The sequence below is a fragment of the Clupea harengus genome, chromosome 14 (genome assembly GCF_900700415.2).
Source record: "Clupea harengus chromosome 14, Ch_v2.0.2, whole genome shotgun sequence".
Lineage (NCBI taxonomy): Eukaryota > Metazoa > Chordata > Actinopteri > Clupeiformes > Clupeidae > Clupea > Clupea harengus.
In genome coordinates, this window is record NC_045165.1 from 26016820 (window position 1) to 26037225 (window position 20406).

Here is a 20406-nt window from a genome sequence, read left to right on the forward strand (position 1 = left end):
TGTGTGGTGGGGGGAAGCATATGTCTCCTGTACATGCTCCAAGACTGCTACTTCTCCTTGCCTTAAAAACAAGTCTTTGAGGAAGGAAGAGAAGAATTGAGAGGAGGAGAGGAAATGAAGGACAGGATGAAGGGTGGGAGAGTGTTAGGTCTGTGGGGTATTTATAGGTGAGGGGCTCTGCAGGAGGAGGAGGAAGCAGACAGACCCCAACGTCAGCATTAACTGCTTCTGGACGTAAATGAACTTACGTCGGAATAAACAGGCCAACTATTTCAAGCTTTCCCAACGCAAACAGCTGAGATGTAGAGTCAACATGCCATGTAGACGGGACACAGCTGAGATGCTCGTTTCATTTCATGCTCCGAGGTAGGAAGTCATTACGAGTGTGTTAACGTTTCATTAAGGAGAATTACAGTCTGCTCCCTGAAATTACAGATTAGATCATTGATCATTTTGCAAGTATATATAATGATTAGGGTGATAAGGTAGTCAATAAACCCAAGAATGCATCAACAAACTGAGAATACTAATACAAGAATACTAATAATGTTAATAATTAAGACACATAAGCAAACAATGTTTCTAGGCTGAAGAAAGAGCTTTTGATGATAAGGTGATAAGGAATATATATATATGCGTGTGTATGCACGTATACACACATACACACACAAGTAGGGTTGTTACAGGGGTTGGGGTCAGGTCAAATGCTCCCTTCCCTGTCTAATGTTCCCTACCTGCTACTGCTGCCTATGTCTCCAAACAAACACACGCACACACACACAACCAACATAAAGCATATGAATTACATTCTAAAAGAGGTAGTGGATATAATCCCCCCCCCCACACACACACACACACACACATGCACAAACAGAAGTAGCTCCCCCATTGACTGATTGATTATAAACTAACACCTGCACTGCACCTCCTGTCCAAACACACCCCCCCCCACCCACACACACACACACACACACACACACACACGCACACACACCCTACTCTAGAAGAAATTTGACTTTTGTGTGGTCTTCACAATGAGTTCTTGTTTGTCATGTGCCTGGACAGAGAACAGATTGAGCTACTGTAAGCAGTCACGACCAACAAACCCCAGGCCTGCTCTGAGTGTGGACTTTCAGAGAAGGAGGCAGAGAGAGAGAGAGAGAGAGAGAGAGAGAGAGAGAGAGAGAGAGAGAATAGAATAGAATAGAATAGAATATACTTTATTTGTCATTGTGCATTGGATACACAACGAAATGTGTTTGTGCAACCACTAAAAAAAAGTGCAGTTGTGCTGGGTGGAGGGTATGAGGGTTGTGTGATTGTTTAGTTCTGTGATGGCCCTGGGGATGAAACTGTTCTGCAGTCTGGAGGTGCGGGCTGTAGTGGCCCGGTAGCGCCTGCCAGAGGGTAGCAGGGTGAAGAGATGGTTTGCGGGGTGAGTCTCATCCTTCAAAATGCCACATGCTCGGCGGAGGCAGCGTGTCCTAAAGATGTCGTCCAGGGGAGGCAGTGAAAGTCCAATTATTCTCTCCGAAGACCTTATGACCTGACTGAGGGATTTCCTGTCCTTGTCTGTGCAGTTGACATACCATGCAGTGATACAGTATGTGAGGACACTTTCAATGCAACAGTGGTAAAAAGACTTAAGCAGCTCGGAAGACAGGTTGTTTCTCTTCAGTATTCTCAAGAAGTAGAGCCGCTGCTGTGCTTTCTTGACTGTGGCGGTTGTGTTACTCATCCATTTCAGGTCCTCTGAGAGCATAACCCCCAGGAACTTAAAGCAGGAGGTCCTCTCCACTTCCTCACCATTGATGATGAGGGGTTGAGGGTTTGCCTTTTGCCGTCTGAAGTCAACTATGATTTCTTTTGTCTTTTTGACATTCAGGGTCAGGTTGTTTTGCTTACACCATCCTGTCAGTCTGTCAACTTCGTCTCTGTAGGCACTTTCATTTCCGTTGGTGATTTGTCCTACCACAGTCGTGTCATCTGCAAATTTGATTACTGTATTTGAAGTATGGGTGTTGGTGCAGTCATATGTGTAGACGGAGTAGAGCAGGGGACTCAATACACAGCCTTGTGGAGCTCCGGTGCTGAGGGACAGGCTCGAGGATTGGTGAGGACCCAGTCTCACTGTCTGGGGGCGATCTGTTAGGAAATCCTTAATCCACATACACAGGCTGTAGCTGAGGCCCAGATCAAGGAGTTTGGTGATCAGCCAGTTGGGGACGATGGTATTAAAAGCCGAGCTGTAGTCTATGAAGAGGAGTCTCACATATGTCTCCTTCTTGTCCAGGTGTGTCAGCGTTGTATGGAGGGCTGTAACGATAGCATCCTCAGTGGACCTGTTTTCCCTGTAAGCATACTGATGCTGGTCGAGGGAGCGAGGGAGGGCAGCCTTAACGCGCTTCGCCACCAGCCTCTCAAAGCACTTGGTGATGATGGGAGTGAGCGCCACAGGTCTATAATCATTTAAAGTGCTGATGTTGCTTTGCTTGGGCACAGGAATAATAGTTGCTGTTTTAAAACAGAGAGAAAGTGAAGGAGATAAGTGAGTATGCACACATACATAGCCCATACAGCAGAGTGAAAGAGACTCAGAGCACAAGTTCTGACAACACGTCAGGAGAAGACACCTCGCTAACTGCAACTGTGGCTAACTACTGTCAGCCATGGGTATCAAAGGGCAGAAAGAGTTTACAGTCCCTCCCAGGACAAATAGTCTCACAGCTGTGCCTATCACCACATAGTGGTGTGGTCTGACCCCAACCCACTGCCCGCTGGTAGTCATTTCAAGACTCAAGCTTCTAGATTTTACCATCATATCTCTGATGACTATGTATGCTATGTTTATAACCCTCAATAATCAGAAACCACACCACCATACAAACTACAAAGAGAGAGATAGAGATTAAGAGAGAGGGGTAGAAATGGAGAGAGAGAGGGAGAGAGAGATGTAGAGAAAGGAAGAGAGATCATTTGAATAGTGTGCATATGTGTGAGGGTTGTGTTTTCTAGCGACTGCTCTGAGTGTGCTATTGTGAGCACGTCTCTCCATCAACAACACTGGCAGCAAACTGGCGGCTCTGTGGAGGATGTGCCCAACACACAGGTGCACCCACTCCAGCTGCACTTCACCATTGCATTTGTTCTCCCAAATCAAGCTTGACATGAAGTGGAAAAACAAAGGACATTTCCCTTCAGAATGCCAATTTTCCTTAAAAAAAGCCCAACTTCTAAGGAAAGGCATGCAGACATACATCATACATTCATGGGAGACGTGAAAGGACAAGAAGTACCTGCTACTATAAGTTGCAGTATTGAAAGATTGTTTGGATGTATATTTGTAAAATATTTTTTTTTATTAAAACATGAAAGATATGGACGGAACAAATGTGTGAGAGGAAATGAGTGTGTTGGGAGAAGAGAGAGAGAGAGAAAGAGAGAGAGAGAGAGAGAGAGAGAGAGAGAGAGAGAGAGACTGGGAGTAAATGCATGGGAATCAAATCTCCTTTTCACACAACCTTGTGCCAGCATTTCTCCATGTAAGCACTGGCTCAATGGCTCTCCAGTTTCAAGCTTCCAAGCTTCATAGCTTTGTGTGTGTGTGTGTGTGTGTGTGTGTGTGTGTGTGTGTGTGTGTGTGTGTGTGTTCTTAGTACGTCAGAGTGAAATGGGATGGGGGTGACCTGTGTGTGCATATTGTTTGTGGAGTTTAAAAAGAGAGAGCGAGAGAGTGTGTGTGTGTGTGTGTGTGTGTGTGTGTGTGTGTGTGTGTGTGTGGGAGAGTCAGTGTGAGGCTCTGCTGAAGCCCCTCCAAGTTCAGTCCCCTCTCCATTCAAGAGATTCCATCACTGTTGTCATGGTGTTCACATGGCAACAGTTCGGATCGGCATCACTGAGAGAGCTCCGCCAGATCAGCGGCGCTCTGTCAGCCGGGTCAAGAGGAGGCACAGCTGGGAAAGACGGACAAATGGGAAGGATGAAGGGGGGAAAATGAGTGAAAGCAAAAGAAACAGAAGAGAAAATTGCAATTTGGATCTTTCTGGTTCTATTCATGTTCTCTTTTTTGTACTTATCCTTCCAAACTGCAGTTGGTGGCCGTTAAGAATCTGTCTTTCACACAAATTAGGAATCCCCTCCACACATTTCTTCTGCCTAACATATCACCACTAAGTCCATCCCTAAGGTTGAAATAAGGTTGTTTAGAAGTACTCAATTTGAAGCCACAACAATAATCAAAGATTCAGAGACCCAATGAAAACAAACATGATAGGTTTGAAATGCGAACGCATGACTCTAAAAATAATCTCCAGAAGACGGGCTTCCTCCCTGAGCTGCGGAGGAGCAACAGTCCAGAGACATTTTATAAATGGAAAGGCTGCTATTTTTAAACTCCATATGAGATTTTTCTACTGAGCTGGCAAAAATGCATGCATGTTATCACACACACACACACACACACTAGGCAAACACACATAGATACACACACGTGCCATGGCGACCACAAATCTCTTTCATTCTCTCATTCCCCTGTCACCTCCGCTCTCAGCATCCCTCTCCTCTCACATACTACTCTCACACACACACACACACACACACATACACACACACACACTAGTTGGCATGTGGCATAAAAGGCCAATCTTTTCTACCCTCCTGAATTTGAGCTACATGATAAACCCATTTGCAGTGAGAGAGAGCAAGCGAGAAAGACAGAGAGAGAGGAAGGTGTGTGTGTGTGCGTGTGGGGTGGGGACGGCCAGCCAGGGGGGAAAAACAGCAGATAAGAAACACACTGATATTTCTTTCATAAATATGTGACATCTGGGGGACAGACCCATCCAACACAAGACACGGTAGCTCACAAAGCCGGGGTTTTGTCATTTTCTGAAAGACAGAATCCTCAGACAGAAGAGTATTTGGCATCAGTCGGATGCACACGGAGTAAGTGAGGAGCGTAGGTGAGGGACTGACTTTCATTGTCTCCTGGTCCAAGTCCAACCCAGCAAGGCTCGTGGCTGGCCAGTGGCATGCAGGACAACAGCCTGATGGTGACCAGGAGTCGCTCATGTGGTGTTTACGGACGGAGATGCTGCTCTGGCAGGAGGCCTGAATTGGCTTGTTTATTCGTTTGCATTTTATTTCATTTTCTCACGACATAGCTCGCAGCATTCAAATGCATTTCCTGCCCTCCTGGGAGAGCCAGCAGAAGCACAAACATCACGACGCAAATTCTTTCGGCCCTGTCAACAATGTGAAGAATGCTGACCATCTCTTCAATGCCCATTCAAAACTGCTGAAAGCTCCAGAGCTTCTGGAGAAACTGCTGGGACAACTGACAGCCACTTTGGACCCACTGATACGTATAAAACATCTTTAGTCTTAGAAGCTTCTTAAAATAATAAAGTTATTCATTACTTTGCAAGAGCCATTATTATAATGTCTATGCCTCTCTCTCTCTTTCTGTTTTTTCCCCCTCTTTGATCACATTCATTGATCTTGGCTCCATGCCACGCTAAACTTCACAGCAGTGGGTTTGACAGCATAATTATCACTCATCCCCGGCTCTGTGCCGCTGTCGATACTGGAACAGCACTCTGCAGTTCTATTACAATAACAAGATAATAGAGCAAAGAATCAGCCAACAGCCTCATTGACTACCACTTTGAGTGCAACACTCCTGAATTACACAGGCCTAGTTTCCCAATCAGTTTTAAACCGAGTTCGGTCTGAGCAGAGGGCTTGCCGAAGAAAAATGGAGTTTAGAAGAGGACTCAATTGAATCGTCTTTTAAAATGACCCAGGCCTCTAGAAGGATGGTGTACTTTTTACTCAATGTTCCTCTCTCAACATCTGAGGCTGAAGTCTTCACTGCTCTGGACTATAGTTGTTTGAGGGTCATCATTCAGTGGTGGTTCTGCTTTCTATCATGTCTTCATGTTTGCAAAAGAAAAGATTCAAGATACAGAAGCCAGAAGCCAAGCAGTGTATGTTTGGAACGGAAGAGTTTACTATTGGATTGTGTCAGTGCGGTCTGTCCCTGAATGACTCCTCTGTCAGTAACAGTGTGTGTGTGTGTGTGTGTGTGTTGTGTCAGCAGGCTTTTGTAGAGCGTTTTTCACACCTATGCTGTCACTGAATGGAGTGGAGGTTTTGAAGCCTCCTTCTGAGCCTGCATGCACTTCAATCACCTCACTATACTCCACCGTCCCCCCCAACCCCCCACCCAAACACACGCACACACACACACACACACACACACACACACACACACACACGTACCTGTTTTATCTGTAAGTCTTTCTGCGTAGTAGTGAAACCGATTCTGTGTTATAAGAGCTCACACAGACACATAAACACACACATTCTTGGCTCCACTGATCATCTTGTTTTATCACACACATTCTCTCTCTCTCTCTCTATCTCTCACTCTCTCTCTCTCTCTCTCACCATTCACACGCCACTCAGCTTCATATGTTTGGAGAGATGGGGGTGATCATGGGGTCAGGGGGCCTATCAGGGGGGATTCTGGGGTCACACACAGATTGTTTTATGTGACATTACTATAAATCATTCTGCTAAAACACCACGCCGAATCAACTTCTCTATAAAACCACGAGCATCAAACAAGACATCAAAATGCGTGAGTATGTTTTCTTACGGCCGTATAACACTTCCTGTAATAATGTAAAATGAGAGACAGAGACAGAGAGACATAGAGAGAGAGAGAGAGAGAGAGAGAGAATGATGGGGAAATAAAATGCCAAAGAAATGAGAGAAAATAAAAACAGAAAGGTGGGGTTGCAGAGAAGGTGCTGCAACACAAGTGGTTCTGCTGTTAAACAGAACAAATCTTTCTCTATCTCTCTCCACCCCCTACCACTGGGCATGCCTCCACTGACAATCCTGAGTGGATGTTGACCTGATTACTCACAACAAATATGATTATGAGTCTGTGCGTGCGTGTGTGTATGTGTGTGTGTGTGTGTGTGTGTGTGTGCCTATGCTTGTGTGTGAGTTCAGCCAAGCACCTCTTAACGGCTGTGTCAATTCTTCCCATCATGTCAATGATGAGGCGACAAATCTCCACACACTCTCTCTCCAATCTATATTTATGAGTGCCTGGCACTGGAGGATTCAAGCCAGATTATCCCCTCTGCTGACCGCCAGCGGCCTCATCTGCTCAGGCCTGGAGGGGTCAGAGGTCAGAGGTCAGAGGTCATATCTCTGGAACCCCCTGATCAGATGTTACAGCTGTTCTCCAGCCAAACACTGCCCCCACCCCTCTAAGACCACCAGGATGTCCCAAATCCACAGTCCCTAAACGCCACCCAACCCCCCCCCCCCCCCCCTGCCTTCTATCCTCCCTCTGGTGTGGTGCCTGGTCGGGATGGTCTATTTGTCCACTGCCGGTCAGTGGGGCCAGTGAAGCACATGTCAACATATTGATCCGTGGTCTTCTTCCCTAATCAGAACAGGCTGAGTGTACCCATCAGTACAGCCAGCTCCTGGGACAGGGTGTGACGAGCGGGCGTGTAACTGGATCAGTCAGGCAACACGGAGGGGCACAACGGTGTGTGTGTGTGTGTGTGTGTGTGTGTGTGTGTGTGTGTGTTTGTGTGTGTGTGTGTGTTTGTGTGTGTGTGTGTGTGTGTTTGTGTGTGTGTGTGTGTGTTTGTGTGTGTGTTTGTGTGTGTGTGTGTGTTTGTGTGTGTGTTTGTTTGTGTGTGTGTGTGTGTGTTTGTGTGTGTGTGTGTGTGTTTGTGTGTGTGTGAGAGAGAGAGAGAAATAGAGCTCTTTGTTGCTCTGAGAGAACTATGTTAGACCTTGATTTCTGCTTTAATGCTCATCTCTGCAGTTTCTGTCCATCATTGTTCATCTCATCAGCCCCAGCATTTGGACCCGAGTAAACTCTGTTTCTAATTATGACTATAGTGTGTCTATGAAGGAAGGTAAACTCTCTTTCTAATTATGATTATAGTGTTTCTATGAAGGAAGGTAAACTCTGCTTCTAATGATGACTATAGTGTGTCTATGAAGGAAGGTAAACTCTGTTTCTAATTATGATTATAGTGTTTCTATGAAGGAAGGTGAACTCTGTTTCTAATGATGACTATAGTGTGTCTATGAAGGAAGGTGCTAAGACTTAGAGAGAATGGTGGTGACAATCTACATATATAGTGATGGTCTTAAGGATATATGAGAGTACATAATATATGTATGTGCACGAAAGAGAGAAGGCAATAGAGTATAGGTAAAGGCTCAGTGTGTCTGTGTCTGTGTGTGTGTGTGCGTGTCCGTCGGTAGGTGTGTGTGAAGTATTGGCAGCTGTGTCCATAACTCTTCCCCGTCTCCACTGTATCCATTCTCTGATGAGACAGCCCTCATAAATACACCCATAAATACACTCCAGTACGAGCCACTCCACGCTGATCAATGTCTAATCAATCACCCTGATCAGTCCACATGGACTTGCTGCATGGAGAAGGCGTGCATCGCTAGAGTTAAGGTCTATTTCATTGTGTGTGTGTGTTTGTGTGTGTGTGTGTGTGTGTGTGTGTGTGTGTGCGCTAGACAGAACCTCTGCTTTGTGGTTTCATTCATACATCTAATTACAAGAGTGGAGTTGAGAGAGAGAGAGAGAGAGAGAGAGAGAGGGGGATAGAGAAATAGGGAGGGAGGATAAGTTTCAAGGGTGAGGAACTCCAAGCATTATCTGAATAACTCGTTTCACTGCAGCCATCGAATAACTCACCCTGTAGTTTCACTGCAGCCATCGCTGTAGTAGAACAGTAGATTGGATGCGGTTGTGGAATAGTTCAGTCTCTAAAACACCTGCCAGTACCTCAGCATGGGGAACCTAGACCTCTGTGTGTATTGATGTGTGCATGTGTGTGAGTGAAGTGCTCTTGTGCTCTTATGCTCTTATGGGCGTGTACTCCAATACAAAGTGTGCGCAGTTATGTACATATGGGTGTGTGTGTGTGTGTGTGTGTGTGTGTGTGTGTGTGTGTGTGTAGGCATGCGCTCTGCTCGTGTTCCCCATGTAAGTGTGTATAGCATGTTGTGTGTGTGATTGCAAGCATGAGTGCTGTGTGTGTTTGTACATTTCTGTGTGTGTGTGTGTGTGTGTGTGTGTGTGTGTAGGCATGCGCTCTGCTCGTGTTCCCCATGTAAGTGTGTATAGCATGTTGTGTGTGTGATTGCAAGCATGAGTGCTGTGTGTGTTTGTACATTTCTGTGTGTGTGTGTGCCAGAGACAGACATGAGAGCAGCATCCTTTAGGCAATGTTTCAGCTGCATTCGGTCTGTTTCTGTAATCTGGAGGGGGTGGGGGGGGGGCTACAGACGGGGGTTGGTGGGTGGAGGGGGGTTAAAAATAGGTCACTTTCCTACATGCTAAATACACACGGCAACCATGCGCCATGGCAACCCAGCTGCAATGGCAGATGGGTAAAAATGAAAACTGGAGCAAAAAAGCGACCAAATAATACACAGACTCCAAACAGAAATCAAAGCCAAACTGGGTGTGGATTCTCTCTCTCTCAGTCACTCTCTCTTTCTCTCTCTTTCTCTCTCTCTCCGTCACTCTCTCTTTCTCTCGCTCTCTTTTCCTCTTTTGTCCCGGTTTTGTTTATCCTACATTTTATTTCCTCATTATTCTTATTTTGCTTAATTATTTTAATTAACTGCTTTTCTTTTATAATTGTATTTCTGATATTACTCTATAACAACTGTGCATGTAATCAGTAGCTTTGTGTCATGTCCAGTTTAATTGAATTTTCAATGAAATAATTGATTAGATGGTTTGTGATAACTGTCCTAGTTTTTTTTAAAGAGGAAATTAAATGAAAAGGATGAATGTTTGTTATAGGAAAAGGGTTTTTTGTGACTGTGTGTGTGTGTGTGTGTGTGTGTGTGTGTGTGTGTGTGCGTGCGTAAAAGGTTTATAAGAGTTGCAATTAACCTCGCTTCGCCCACACCCTCAGACCATTACAGCACGATTCCAACCTATTGACTAAATAACTGAATCAGCCAACTAGCCCTCTGGCCTCTCTCTCTCTCTCTCTCCCCCCGTCTCTCCTCTCCTCCCCTCCCCTCCCCTCCCCTCCCCTCCTCCGATAAAAGCAGGAGTATTGGACAACATGGGCCCAGTCACTTAGTGGGACTTGGAGCCGTGCAACAGTGTCTGATGTGTCACTGCAGAGCTGCCTTGACTGATAGTTGTGGGGGGGGGGGGGGGAGAGAGTGGTCACTGGATTACACTGTGACAGCTGGGCTGAGATCAAGCCTGATTTAAGCTCCAGTCCAGACACCCGGACGCACAGACTATCAAGTCCTCTGCAAAAATACACGCATGTCTACACACACACACACACACATGCGCACATGCATTCACCAAGATACGTTTAGATGCCATCATCCCGAGACGTATGCATATGCCACGGGCCTCATCTTACTGCTCTGAAATCAGTTCAGCTGATCATGCTCTCATTCAGAATACCACAGAGCTCCAGTCCCACATTAGCTGGGGGAGGTGGGTGGTCATGTTCAGGCAGAGAGAGTTCATAACACAGATGACTGACCTGACTGATGGGTCATCCAGTATTTCTATGACAGGGCAATTCTATTTGAGGGCACGGAACAGTTCCATCTGGTTCCATCTGAGTGGGTTCCATCTGATGTGGTTCCATCTCAACTGGTTCTGTTTAGAAGACAGTAGTTTTGGGTGGGTTCAGTTAGAAGGTTCTGTATGGCAGGCCTGTTTGTGAGAAGGATGTGCTCTGTCTGTGCTGCGCTACAGTCATACTGGATCTGAACCTGGGTGCAGGATCTAGGTAACAGTTCTCCATGGGTGTGTTAAGTCTGCTGTCAGTGGTCTGAAAAAGATGTCTATTTCATAGACTTGCATGTGCATGAGTTTGTTTGAGACAGTTCTGCATCAGATCAATACAGTCCCTGAAAGCTCATTCTGAAAGTGTGCTGCATGGTACTATGGGATCCCATTTCTAATTGGTTCTGTTTGAGCTGGGTTTTGTCTGAGAGCGTTTCATATGGGTCAGTCCTATCTTGAAGAGCTTGGTCAGTGTGAGAAGAGAAAGACACTTTCAGTCTCTTCAGACTTACAATTGATGGTATGTTACTCTCTGTTATATACTTCAACACAGAATGAACCTGATGACCCCTCTGCATAGTCTGCACAGCGTCTGTGTGTGTGTGTGTGTGTGTTTGGTCTAGCACAGCCACTTTGTGACAGGATAAAGTATTTCAACAAACAATCTGTAATGACAAGAGATCTTAATTTGGGATATTTTATCTCTCCTACAGAGAAGACAAGCGAACAATTCCATTACTAATTACAAGGCGTTTCCACCGGGTTAACATTCTGTGAATGGGAACGTATAATGACAATGCAGATAGCCTACATGTGATATACTAATATGATACCTAGACAACTTTCTCTGTCTCTCGGTCTCTGTCACACACCTACACACACATAAATAAATATGTCTTTTAACAGGCAACACCATTGCTTCTCAATGTTCGATGGTTTATGTCATCTTGTAATCTTTCCCTGAGGACCAACAACCAGTTCTTACATAGAGGCAAAGAGAGGGGGCAGGGAGCAGAGGAAGGGAGAGAGAGAGAGAGAGAGAGAGAGAGAGAGAGAGATGCACATGTGATGTACTTGAGCCAGTGGAAAGGTAGCTGACTGTACATTTGTGTTTGTGTGTGTGCTTCTGCGTGCATGTGTGGTTGTTCATATAGGGTGTGTGTGTGTGTGTGAGAGAGAGAGAGAGAGAGAGAGAGAGAGAGAGAGAGAGAGAGAGAGAGAGACTAGGAGATGGTAGCTGACGGTGCTGAAGCAGACTCTCTATGCGCTCTCGCTCTCGGCACACTGACCCACTAACAGCGTCTCCACTCCACCACTCATCCCCACTCTCAAAGCATCACCTCCCTCTCCTCTCCTCTCCTCTCTTCATCCATTCATCTCTCCTCCACTTCCTTTTTAATTCTCTTACTCTATCTAAGGCCACTCTCTAACCCTCTCTCTCACTCACATACACACACACACACACACACACACACACACACACACACACACACACACACAGTATAAGGACATGACCACTGTCTCAGTCGGTCACAATGGTTGGTTGAGTTATGCTCCCAGTGTCTATGGCTGAAAAAGAAAGCCGGCTGCCTCTGCTCCATCATGGAGAGGAACCATCGTGTCGGTCTGGAAACCATGTTTACCACGTTTAAACCATAAATCAGCCGCCTGGTGCACAGCCGCCGGGGGCGACTAAATCTGGCCCCTGTGCTTACAGGGGAGGTGAGACGGCAATACAGAGGGAAATAAATGATGAACTGAAGAGTAAAACAAGATTTAAGACAAAACGCACGGAGGAATATGCACACAAACACACAGCCACAAGAGCATGTGTGCGCGCGCACACACACGCACACACACACACAAAATCATACACAGACGCACACATGGGCAAGCACATACACACACACACAGACACACACAATTCAGCTGAAAAAAATCCCTATCCCTCTCTTACTCTTTCCTCTCTCTCCCTATATATGGACTTGCAGGGGAGATGTTTCTGTCTCCATGGTAACCAGCAGCATGAAGCGCCTCGCAGTGATGGCAACACGATGGGCTGCATATTGAGGGCTGACACCGTCTCTGGGAGAAAAAGAGAGAGGGGGGAAGAGACACAGTGATCAATGGAGGCAAAGGGGATGGGAGGAAGAGTGAGATGGGAAGATAGAACACAATGCCTCAAGAGATAAGGAAGGACTGAGAAATAAAATGAAGCAGAGATCGAGCAGGAGAGGTAGAAGACATACATGAGAGAAAGTGAGACAGAGAGAGACTGAGACAGAGAGAGAGGTTTTACACTGCTTTATTAAACCATTACCACACACTCTCACAAAGTTACATCATTATAACACACCAAAACAAAGCCCTCAGCAACAAGGCTTACATCCTCACATCAACTAAAAAGAAACCCCTTCCCTTCACACCATTCGCTTCATCTGCAATTTGACACAACCCTCCCCCGACCCCCCCCCTCCCCCAAACAGCAGAAAACCCCATAATAGCATTAAACAATTTAGATTGCATATTAGATTTGAACCCAGCCAGCTACCATCCCCTTAAAAACCTCTGCAGGATCAATTGAGCCAACGCCCAATATCTTATTTTTCCAGGTCTTCCAAATGGCCATCTTAGCTCACCCTATTAAAAAGTTTACAAACAAATCTTGTACTACTTCTTAATCTTGTACACAGAACCACTAATATTCATTCAACCTTTATTCAATTCTCGGGAATACCTTGAGGGTAGCCCTCATTTTCAATGAAGCCGAGGCTACAAATACAAACAAAACCAATAAAAAAAACATTCCAGTCCAGCATTACTGAGGTATAAGTTGGTGGCATTCCGACCATGGCCTTATAGATGAACAGAGAGATGAGCATCCAACTTTATCATAAAAGACACAGTAGTGAGTACCATAGCGATCACCAGTCATAAAACAATGATGAAAGAAAACCTCCCCCAGCTTCTCAAACCAGTCCCTCAAGCATTCAAAAGTGAGAAAGAGAGAGAAAATGATGGATCAGCAAAGAGACTCATATTGCCTGATTAACCATTAACCAAACATCTTTGGGCAGTCTCATAATGTTTCATTTAACTACTCAAAAAAAAAACATGTGTGTGTTGTGTGTGTCTCTGTGTTTGTTCACAAAACCTCTTGCATCTTGTATCCCCCACCCAAAAAGGAAAAACTTCTAACTGTGGTAACAACTGTGATGTGTTTGCCTGTCACCGTGTTCACAGATCCACTCCGTCTACCCCAGACACACCAGACGAGCAGATCAGATCCATAAAACTGTCCGCAGACATCTCAAAGCCTCCTGCCTCAACATCTGATTGCCTTTTACCCTTCTCGTCTGCCATAAATCTGTCAATCAAGTGTCAGTCCTCATCTCAAAGGATGGGGAGCCTGGCAAGTCAACCCATCCCACTGACAGCCAACATTGTAGCTTGTCTAGGCAGAAAAGGCTATTTGATTTCACTCCAAAACCAAAACACATTTTACTCTGAGATCCCATCAGAGAGAGAAACAGACCGACAAAACACTCCTGCTGATCTGCTGATCCAATAACATGTATGACCAAATCTATGCGAGATAGAGAAAGAGTGTGTGAACGCAACTGTGGCACTTAAATATCAATAAGGGAGCAAGCCACGCAAAGACATTTTCACTTTTTTTCCTCACAGGAAGTGGGTGGTGGCATGGCGTCTCGGTTTGAAAGACAGGCCACTGTAGGTCAAATCACCCCATCACTGAAAGACACTGCTTTCACTGAGCCTCTTTGGCAGAGGTCATCCTACCCATCACACTCCTATCTTGAGCCTTTTATCTCAGCCCAGTCGATCCACTGCCAGATCTGAGGGGAGGGTGCTCGGTGGAGATTCCGCGGTTCCTCAGAGATCTATGGAATGCTGAGCACTCAACGACAGAATTCCCCCAGCCCCTCCGGCTAATTGATGCCTGTTTGGTGGTTTGTGGCTGTTGGCAGCACTTTTTTTGTGACAAAGTGAGTGACGCCTGGATCGCTTGGCTCCTCTGAGAGTCTGCTAACCAGTGCTGAGGTTACGGTTTGATCTCAGCCCAAAGCTGAGGAACATCCTCACCAGAGATAAACATGAGGCCACACTCAGTGGCCTGGACAACACGGACGACGTGTAGACAAAGGTCTGAAGAGAACCTTCAAAGGACACGTAAAGGTAAAGGACTGGTATTCAGCAGATTCTTTTATCCGGGCCAACCACTTGGAAAGCGGTGACGCTTACTACGGCACCACCACGCCCCACTCTACAATATATGTCAATACTTCCACTCGCAAACACTTCAAGCTGTCTGACATGGATTTTGTAGCACTGGGTGAACACCCAGAGATGTGTATAGAATAGAGCAACAGTCTGCTGACAAAGGTGGAAAGATCTGTCAAGAGCAAAAAGATAGGTTGTAAGCTTTTTATCTAGTGCTTTTTTACTTTTTGTACTTTCTCTGGATGTTTTTTTTACTAAAACCTTCTCTAGCTGCCCTCTTTTCTTCAATTTCCTTAACACACACCTACATACACACACACACACACACACACACACACAGATACACACCCGGAGGTGAGTTGCAATCTGGAGGAGTCGTTTGCCTCCGAGGGAAAAAGGCACTCTGGGTAGAAGAGAACATAGCACACATACCACGGCCTCTGACTGTGGGCTAAGTCATTTGGGAAGCTGCAAACCAAAGAAGGAAAAGAGGAGGGGGAGAACAGGGAGGAAAAGACCAGAGGAAGAGAGAGGGAAGACAAAATCCTGTCAGAATGTTCAGGAGAAGCAGACACGGAACCAGTAAGAACAGGGTCAAAAAATGTAATCTCCGTCCCCCCTAAAATCTCCATGTGCTGCAGTGTAAAAGCCTATCTGGTTTGAGAGCGCTGACTAGAAGTGCCAAGAATGCGATGTCCTGTTGAGACATACAGTTCTCCCGTCCAGATGACAGGCATACAGTTTTTAGATTTTTTTTAGAATTGGAATACATTTTTTTAGAAGTTCAGAATAATCAAGAGTCTTTGTGCATTAGGTTTGGCATTTCTACACTATGGATTTCAGAGTTGTTCATTCCTAGAAAGCTCTCAACTCTACAAAGCCCTCCACACGATTCCCTGCATAGGTCCACCTCAGTGTTCCAGGAAGCTGTTAAGCCTTGTGAGCTCTGATGACAACAAAACATGTAATGTGAGTTGCCAACAGTTTGACTTTTCTTTTGCATTTAGACTGTTGTTTTATGGTATAATCCCCCACCCCAAACCTAATGAGATTTTGATGTGTAGGTCTTTATCAACAGACCTATCATATAGGTCCATTAGATTTGAACTTCGAGTGCAATAAAGCTGTCAAAAACTACAGCCAACTCAACCTGAGCAACAACAATGATGTTGTGGGAGACTATAAATTTAAATTAAGCTTGCCCTAAAACAGAAGTAGCTAACCCTAACACGTTGATTAGACAGCTAACTTCATCATTATAATGCTCAATAATCAAACCAAAAAGCCTACTTACTCTGCAGTTATTCAAGAGAGCACGGCTGTAAGGATGGCATATCAGGGAGTTAGGAAAGAAGCATGACAGTGATAAATTCTGTCTTTGACTTTTGTGTGAATGAATATAATCTGTCCACATGTAGCCTACCCTAGTGAACGCAGCGGCTGAGGAGAGAGCTCCAACCCCCTGTTGCAAATTGGACACGTCACACAACCACGCCCATAGGTGGAGTCATGCGCGATTTTTGAGGCTCAGTAGAAATACTCACACTTGTAGCTCACTGGGTTTCAGTCTGTTCCGTTGCGACGAAGACACAGGGCACATTTGGACTAACTTTTTAATCGTTTCACACTTTAAATCGACGCAGGAGTGAATACCGGCGGATTTTACCCTTCACAAGTCAATTTATCGCCTCTGGGTTGGGGAATTTTAATCAACTTCGTGTACTGGATTTTTGTTGATTTAGTTTTTAATTTAACAAAAGAACTCAACGAAAATGGGAGCCCAGTTGTCCAAGGGTGGAGTAGCCGTGGATGGTAAAGCAGCGGGTGATTCGGCAGCTGCCAAAACGAATGGCCAGGTAGGCATAACGTTACTCATGGGCACGCTTTCTAACCGGCATCACACGCCCTCATCTAGCGGGTTATGGCTCCCTTCAACCTCCGCACGAGAAACATGATGGTCAAATTAGATGTGTGATTAGCTGGTTGTTTTGGTGTTGAGGTGAGACTAACTTACTCTAGCTTGCCTGCTAACCCGAGTCCAACACTAATCACTAAACATTAGCTGGATTAATTAATGTTAATCGAATGATACTTTTCTTTGGGTGTGCCGTTACTATGTTTTCCACACTCCATCACAAAGACACTGCCTTGGTATTTAAAAGAATTAAGTAAAACCGAGAAATTTCGCGACCACGTTTGCAGTAACCAACCTACCATTGTGCTATTGATAGCCTTGGTAACCCATTCCACCCAACGTTAGGCAAATGCTTTGGATCGAATCCCATTTCCATAACTAATTTTTATGGTTTTTCTAAACGTGCAAACGTATGTTTTATGAATGCACTGTCGGTTTTATGACAAATAAAGTTTAGCAGTAGTACATTCTATTTCAATCCCGTGGGTGAATTTGGACATTTCGGTGTTGGCGCTGAGGCTGCCAGAACAAAAGCGACGAGATGCTAATGAGGTCGGTGCGAGGCGCATTCTGCTGAGTTGCAAACAAAGCAAGCGCAGGAACAGCGACGGCTGCAAAGCCGTGTGGACCCCATGCGACCGTCGGGAAGCGTGGCTAGATGTGCTTAGCTCGGGGTTTGTCCATCCACCAAACATTTCGATTGAATTAAATAGTCACATCACCATCCAAGTGATGGTGGTTGAATACAGGGTTTTGTGGTAAATGCTTGATTGCCTCCGTGTTGACGTGCGAGTGGCGGGCTGGGCAGACATCTCTTGTAAGAGCGGCATTTCGATATCAAATATGATTGAGCTGCAGAGAAAAAACATGAACCAATGTGATGGAAATTATCTGTGGTAAATTCTTCTAAAGTGTTATTTACATAAACAATATCTATGTGAAAAAGATTGGTCGAGACGATATTACCTCCCAATTTTAAATTGAAAGGGTTAAATAAATTACGCAGTGCTTTTATGTCTTGAGTATTTCCACACAAAAAATCCCTGTTTTTTCCCCCATTGGATTCCTAACGGTAACCTCGCTTGCTCGGTAGCTTTGAATATTTCTTTGTTCCTCACCAGTTCACCACGCCGCAACTGTTATGTGTTTCGTAGAACACGAGCCCCCCCTTGTGGTGGATGGTGATACGATATAAACCTTTTATTTCATGTCCGCAAATCCGATTAAAAATACAGATGTTTCACATAGCGGCCTCAGCAATCGGGTGGTATTTTGTATTTGTGCGTGTGAAGGATCTCCATTAAACGCAGGGTGCTTTATTTATGCTTTCTACGTCCCAGCCTGATGACTTTGTGACTTCAGAACAATGTTTGCTGGGATGTTTAGCATCTGCATGACACATCGACCTCATGTTTTAACTGTAATTTTGTTTAGGATTTCTGATCTTAAGTTTCTCAAGAATATCCACTGTACACATTTTTTTTACCACTGTATGTTTGTAGTGGGGTGATTTTGGTGGAATCTTATTGTGCACTGACTGACTCCACTTTTGCCACTGTTTGCAGGAGAATGGTCATGTCAAGACCAACGGTGATGTCTCAGCCAAGCCAGACGGTGAAACGGTTGCTGCTGATGGCAATGGCACAGCAGAGGTCGCCAAGGAGACCGAGGCTGCGGCCGGTGACACAATCGAGCCAGCACCCGTGCCTGCCGAAGGGGAGACAGAGGCCAAGGCAGACGGTGAGGCCGCCAAGGAGGGCAAGAAGAAGAAGAAGTTCTCCCTGAAAAACTCCTTCAAATTCAAGGGCATCTCCCTGAAGAAGGGCAAGAAGGAGGAGGCCGCCTCACCCACGACTGAGGAGGCCAAGCCCGAGGAGAACGGCCACGCCGCTGAGCCCAGTGCTGAAGCCGAGGCTGCTGCTCCAGCTGCTGATGCCGCAGAGGCAGCCCCCGAGGCAGCAGCCGAAGAGGCCAAACCTGAAGAGCCTGCCCCCAGCGAGGAGGCCCCACCCAGTGAGGAGCCCGCCGCCGCCGCAGCCGCTGAGGAAACGACGCCCGCCGCCGACGCCTCTGAACCCGAGCAGAAGGCGGAGTGATGGGCGACACTGGCCCACTGCGACTGGACTGTTTTCTGTTTGCTTTTTTTTTTTTTTTTTTTTGTTTACTGTTTGTTTTAGTTTTTACAATTTCTTCCTCCAAGATTGAAATATATAAATATATATAAGAGACTTGTGCCACACTAGGAGCCGACTGGCAGAAGAGAAGGCCGTCGCCACGTGGATCACCTTTGACCTCCGACCCCTCACACGTGGCTCAGAGGGAACGACGCGGGACAACACTTTTTAATAGAACGCACCAGGAGTATTGACAGATTTTCCCCTATCCTCTCAGAAAAGGCATCTGTAGAGACAGTGTGGTAGCCCTGTAAATCTCTCATTTTCTTTTTCTTTTTTTATGGCCTCCTGGGATCTGAACCCCACCAACAGGTGGGGCATGACAAAGACTGCCCCTGACCCCCCCCCCCCCCCCCCCCCCCAAAAAAAAAACCTCGCTCCGCATGAAGTCAAGTATCTTAATTCATTTTTAAAGGTCTACATTCCGACATTTTCCACTGAGAATATTTCCAGTATTTAGTCCTGTATTGAAGGAGGATTCCAAGGAGGGGAGTTGGCTTGGTCTGTGTTTTTAAAACTCTCACTTGGTGTCAGCCATGTTCACATGTTATAACGTTTGACGTAGGGGTGTACAAAACGTGAGCCTTGTTTTTTTTTGTCTCTGTACATAACGTTCTGGGTTTATTATTTTTCTTTTATTTTGCTAATGTTGAAATATGCTAATGGTTTAATTGTAACATTTAAATAAGGGCAAATAAATGTTGGATCCCCTCAATTTTCCCTTTGCTTCTGTAGTGCTTTGTTTTTCCTTCTGGAGTTTTGCGATGTGCTTTCAAGATTTGGTAAGCAGTGCTTTCCAGGGGGGTATTCGTCGTAGCTCGCTAAGCGGTTTAGCAAGCTAATTTCCAGGCTAAGATAAACGCCCCTCTTTTTGGTTCGTGGAAGCAACTTTCGATAAATCACCATAGTAACATATCAATTAGCACTAACCTGCTCCAGCGCAGGCTAACTTAAGTGTAGCTGGATAAACTTGCCACACCCCCGGAAAAAGGAGGGATCCCATTGAACAAGGACTGATATTAGATAGTTAGATTAGGGTAGGGAGAGTTCTTTGCGATCGCCAAGATTCATTATTCCATTATGATGAGTTCTTGTATGAGCGCTACCGATTCAGCCGACAAGGAATAATTAATTTACAAGACCTTCTCGAGTCATTTATTGCAAACACCACAGTCGAACATTGACTGTCTTGCGCTTTTATTGCGAGTGGTACATTTTTGTAGTGTCGGTAATGCGGAGAACAAAGCACTCATAATTATATGAGTGTTATTAGTACACCATAGCATATCATTATTGTAGAAAATGATTAAGGTGGACTCATGATAAGAAGAGAGAAAAATACAGACAATTCATTTTCACTGCTTCAATTTATTGCATTTGTTATTAATACATTGTCATTTAACAGACGCTTTTATTCAAAGCGACTTACAAGGAAATGTAAAACTACATCGAGGAAGGAG

The 20406-nt window shown here is 45.3% G+C and overlaps 1 protein-coding gene across 1 annotated transcript; it reads left to right on the forward strand.

Annotated features, from left to right (window-relative positions):
• Positions 1–16408: 16408 nt before the first annotated feature.
• marcksl1a (MARCKS-like 1a) lies at positions 16409–19619 on the forward strand. The gene is made up of 2 exons (XM_012822433.3): positions 16409–16713; positions 18338–19619. The coding sequence occupies exons 1-2, from the start codon at positions 16630–16632 to the stop codon at positions 18866–18868; spliced, it is 615 nt and encodes a 204-aa protein (XP_012677887.1). The 5' UTR covers positions 16409–16629; the 3' UTR covers positions 18869–19619.
• Positions 19620–20406: the final 787 nt, after the last annotated feature.

Coding starts and splice junctions, on each gene's coding strand:
- marcksl1a (XM_012822433.3), top strand. CDS start 16,630: ATGGGAGCCCAGTTGTCCAAGGGTGGAGTAGCCGTGGATGGTAAAGCA. Junction 16,714..18,337: donor CTGCCAAAACGAATGGCCAG/GTAGGCATAACG, acceptor CACTGTTTGCAG/GAGAATGGTCATGTCAAGAC.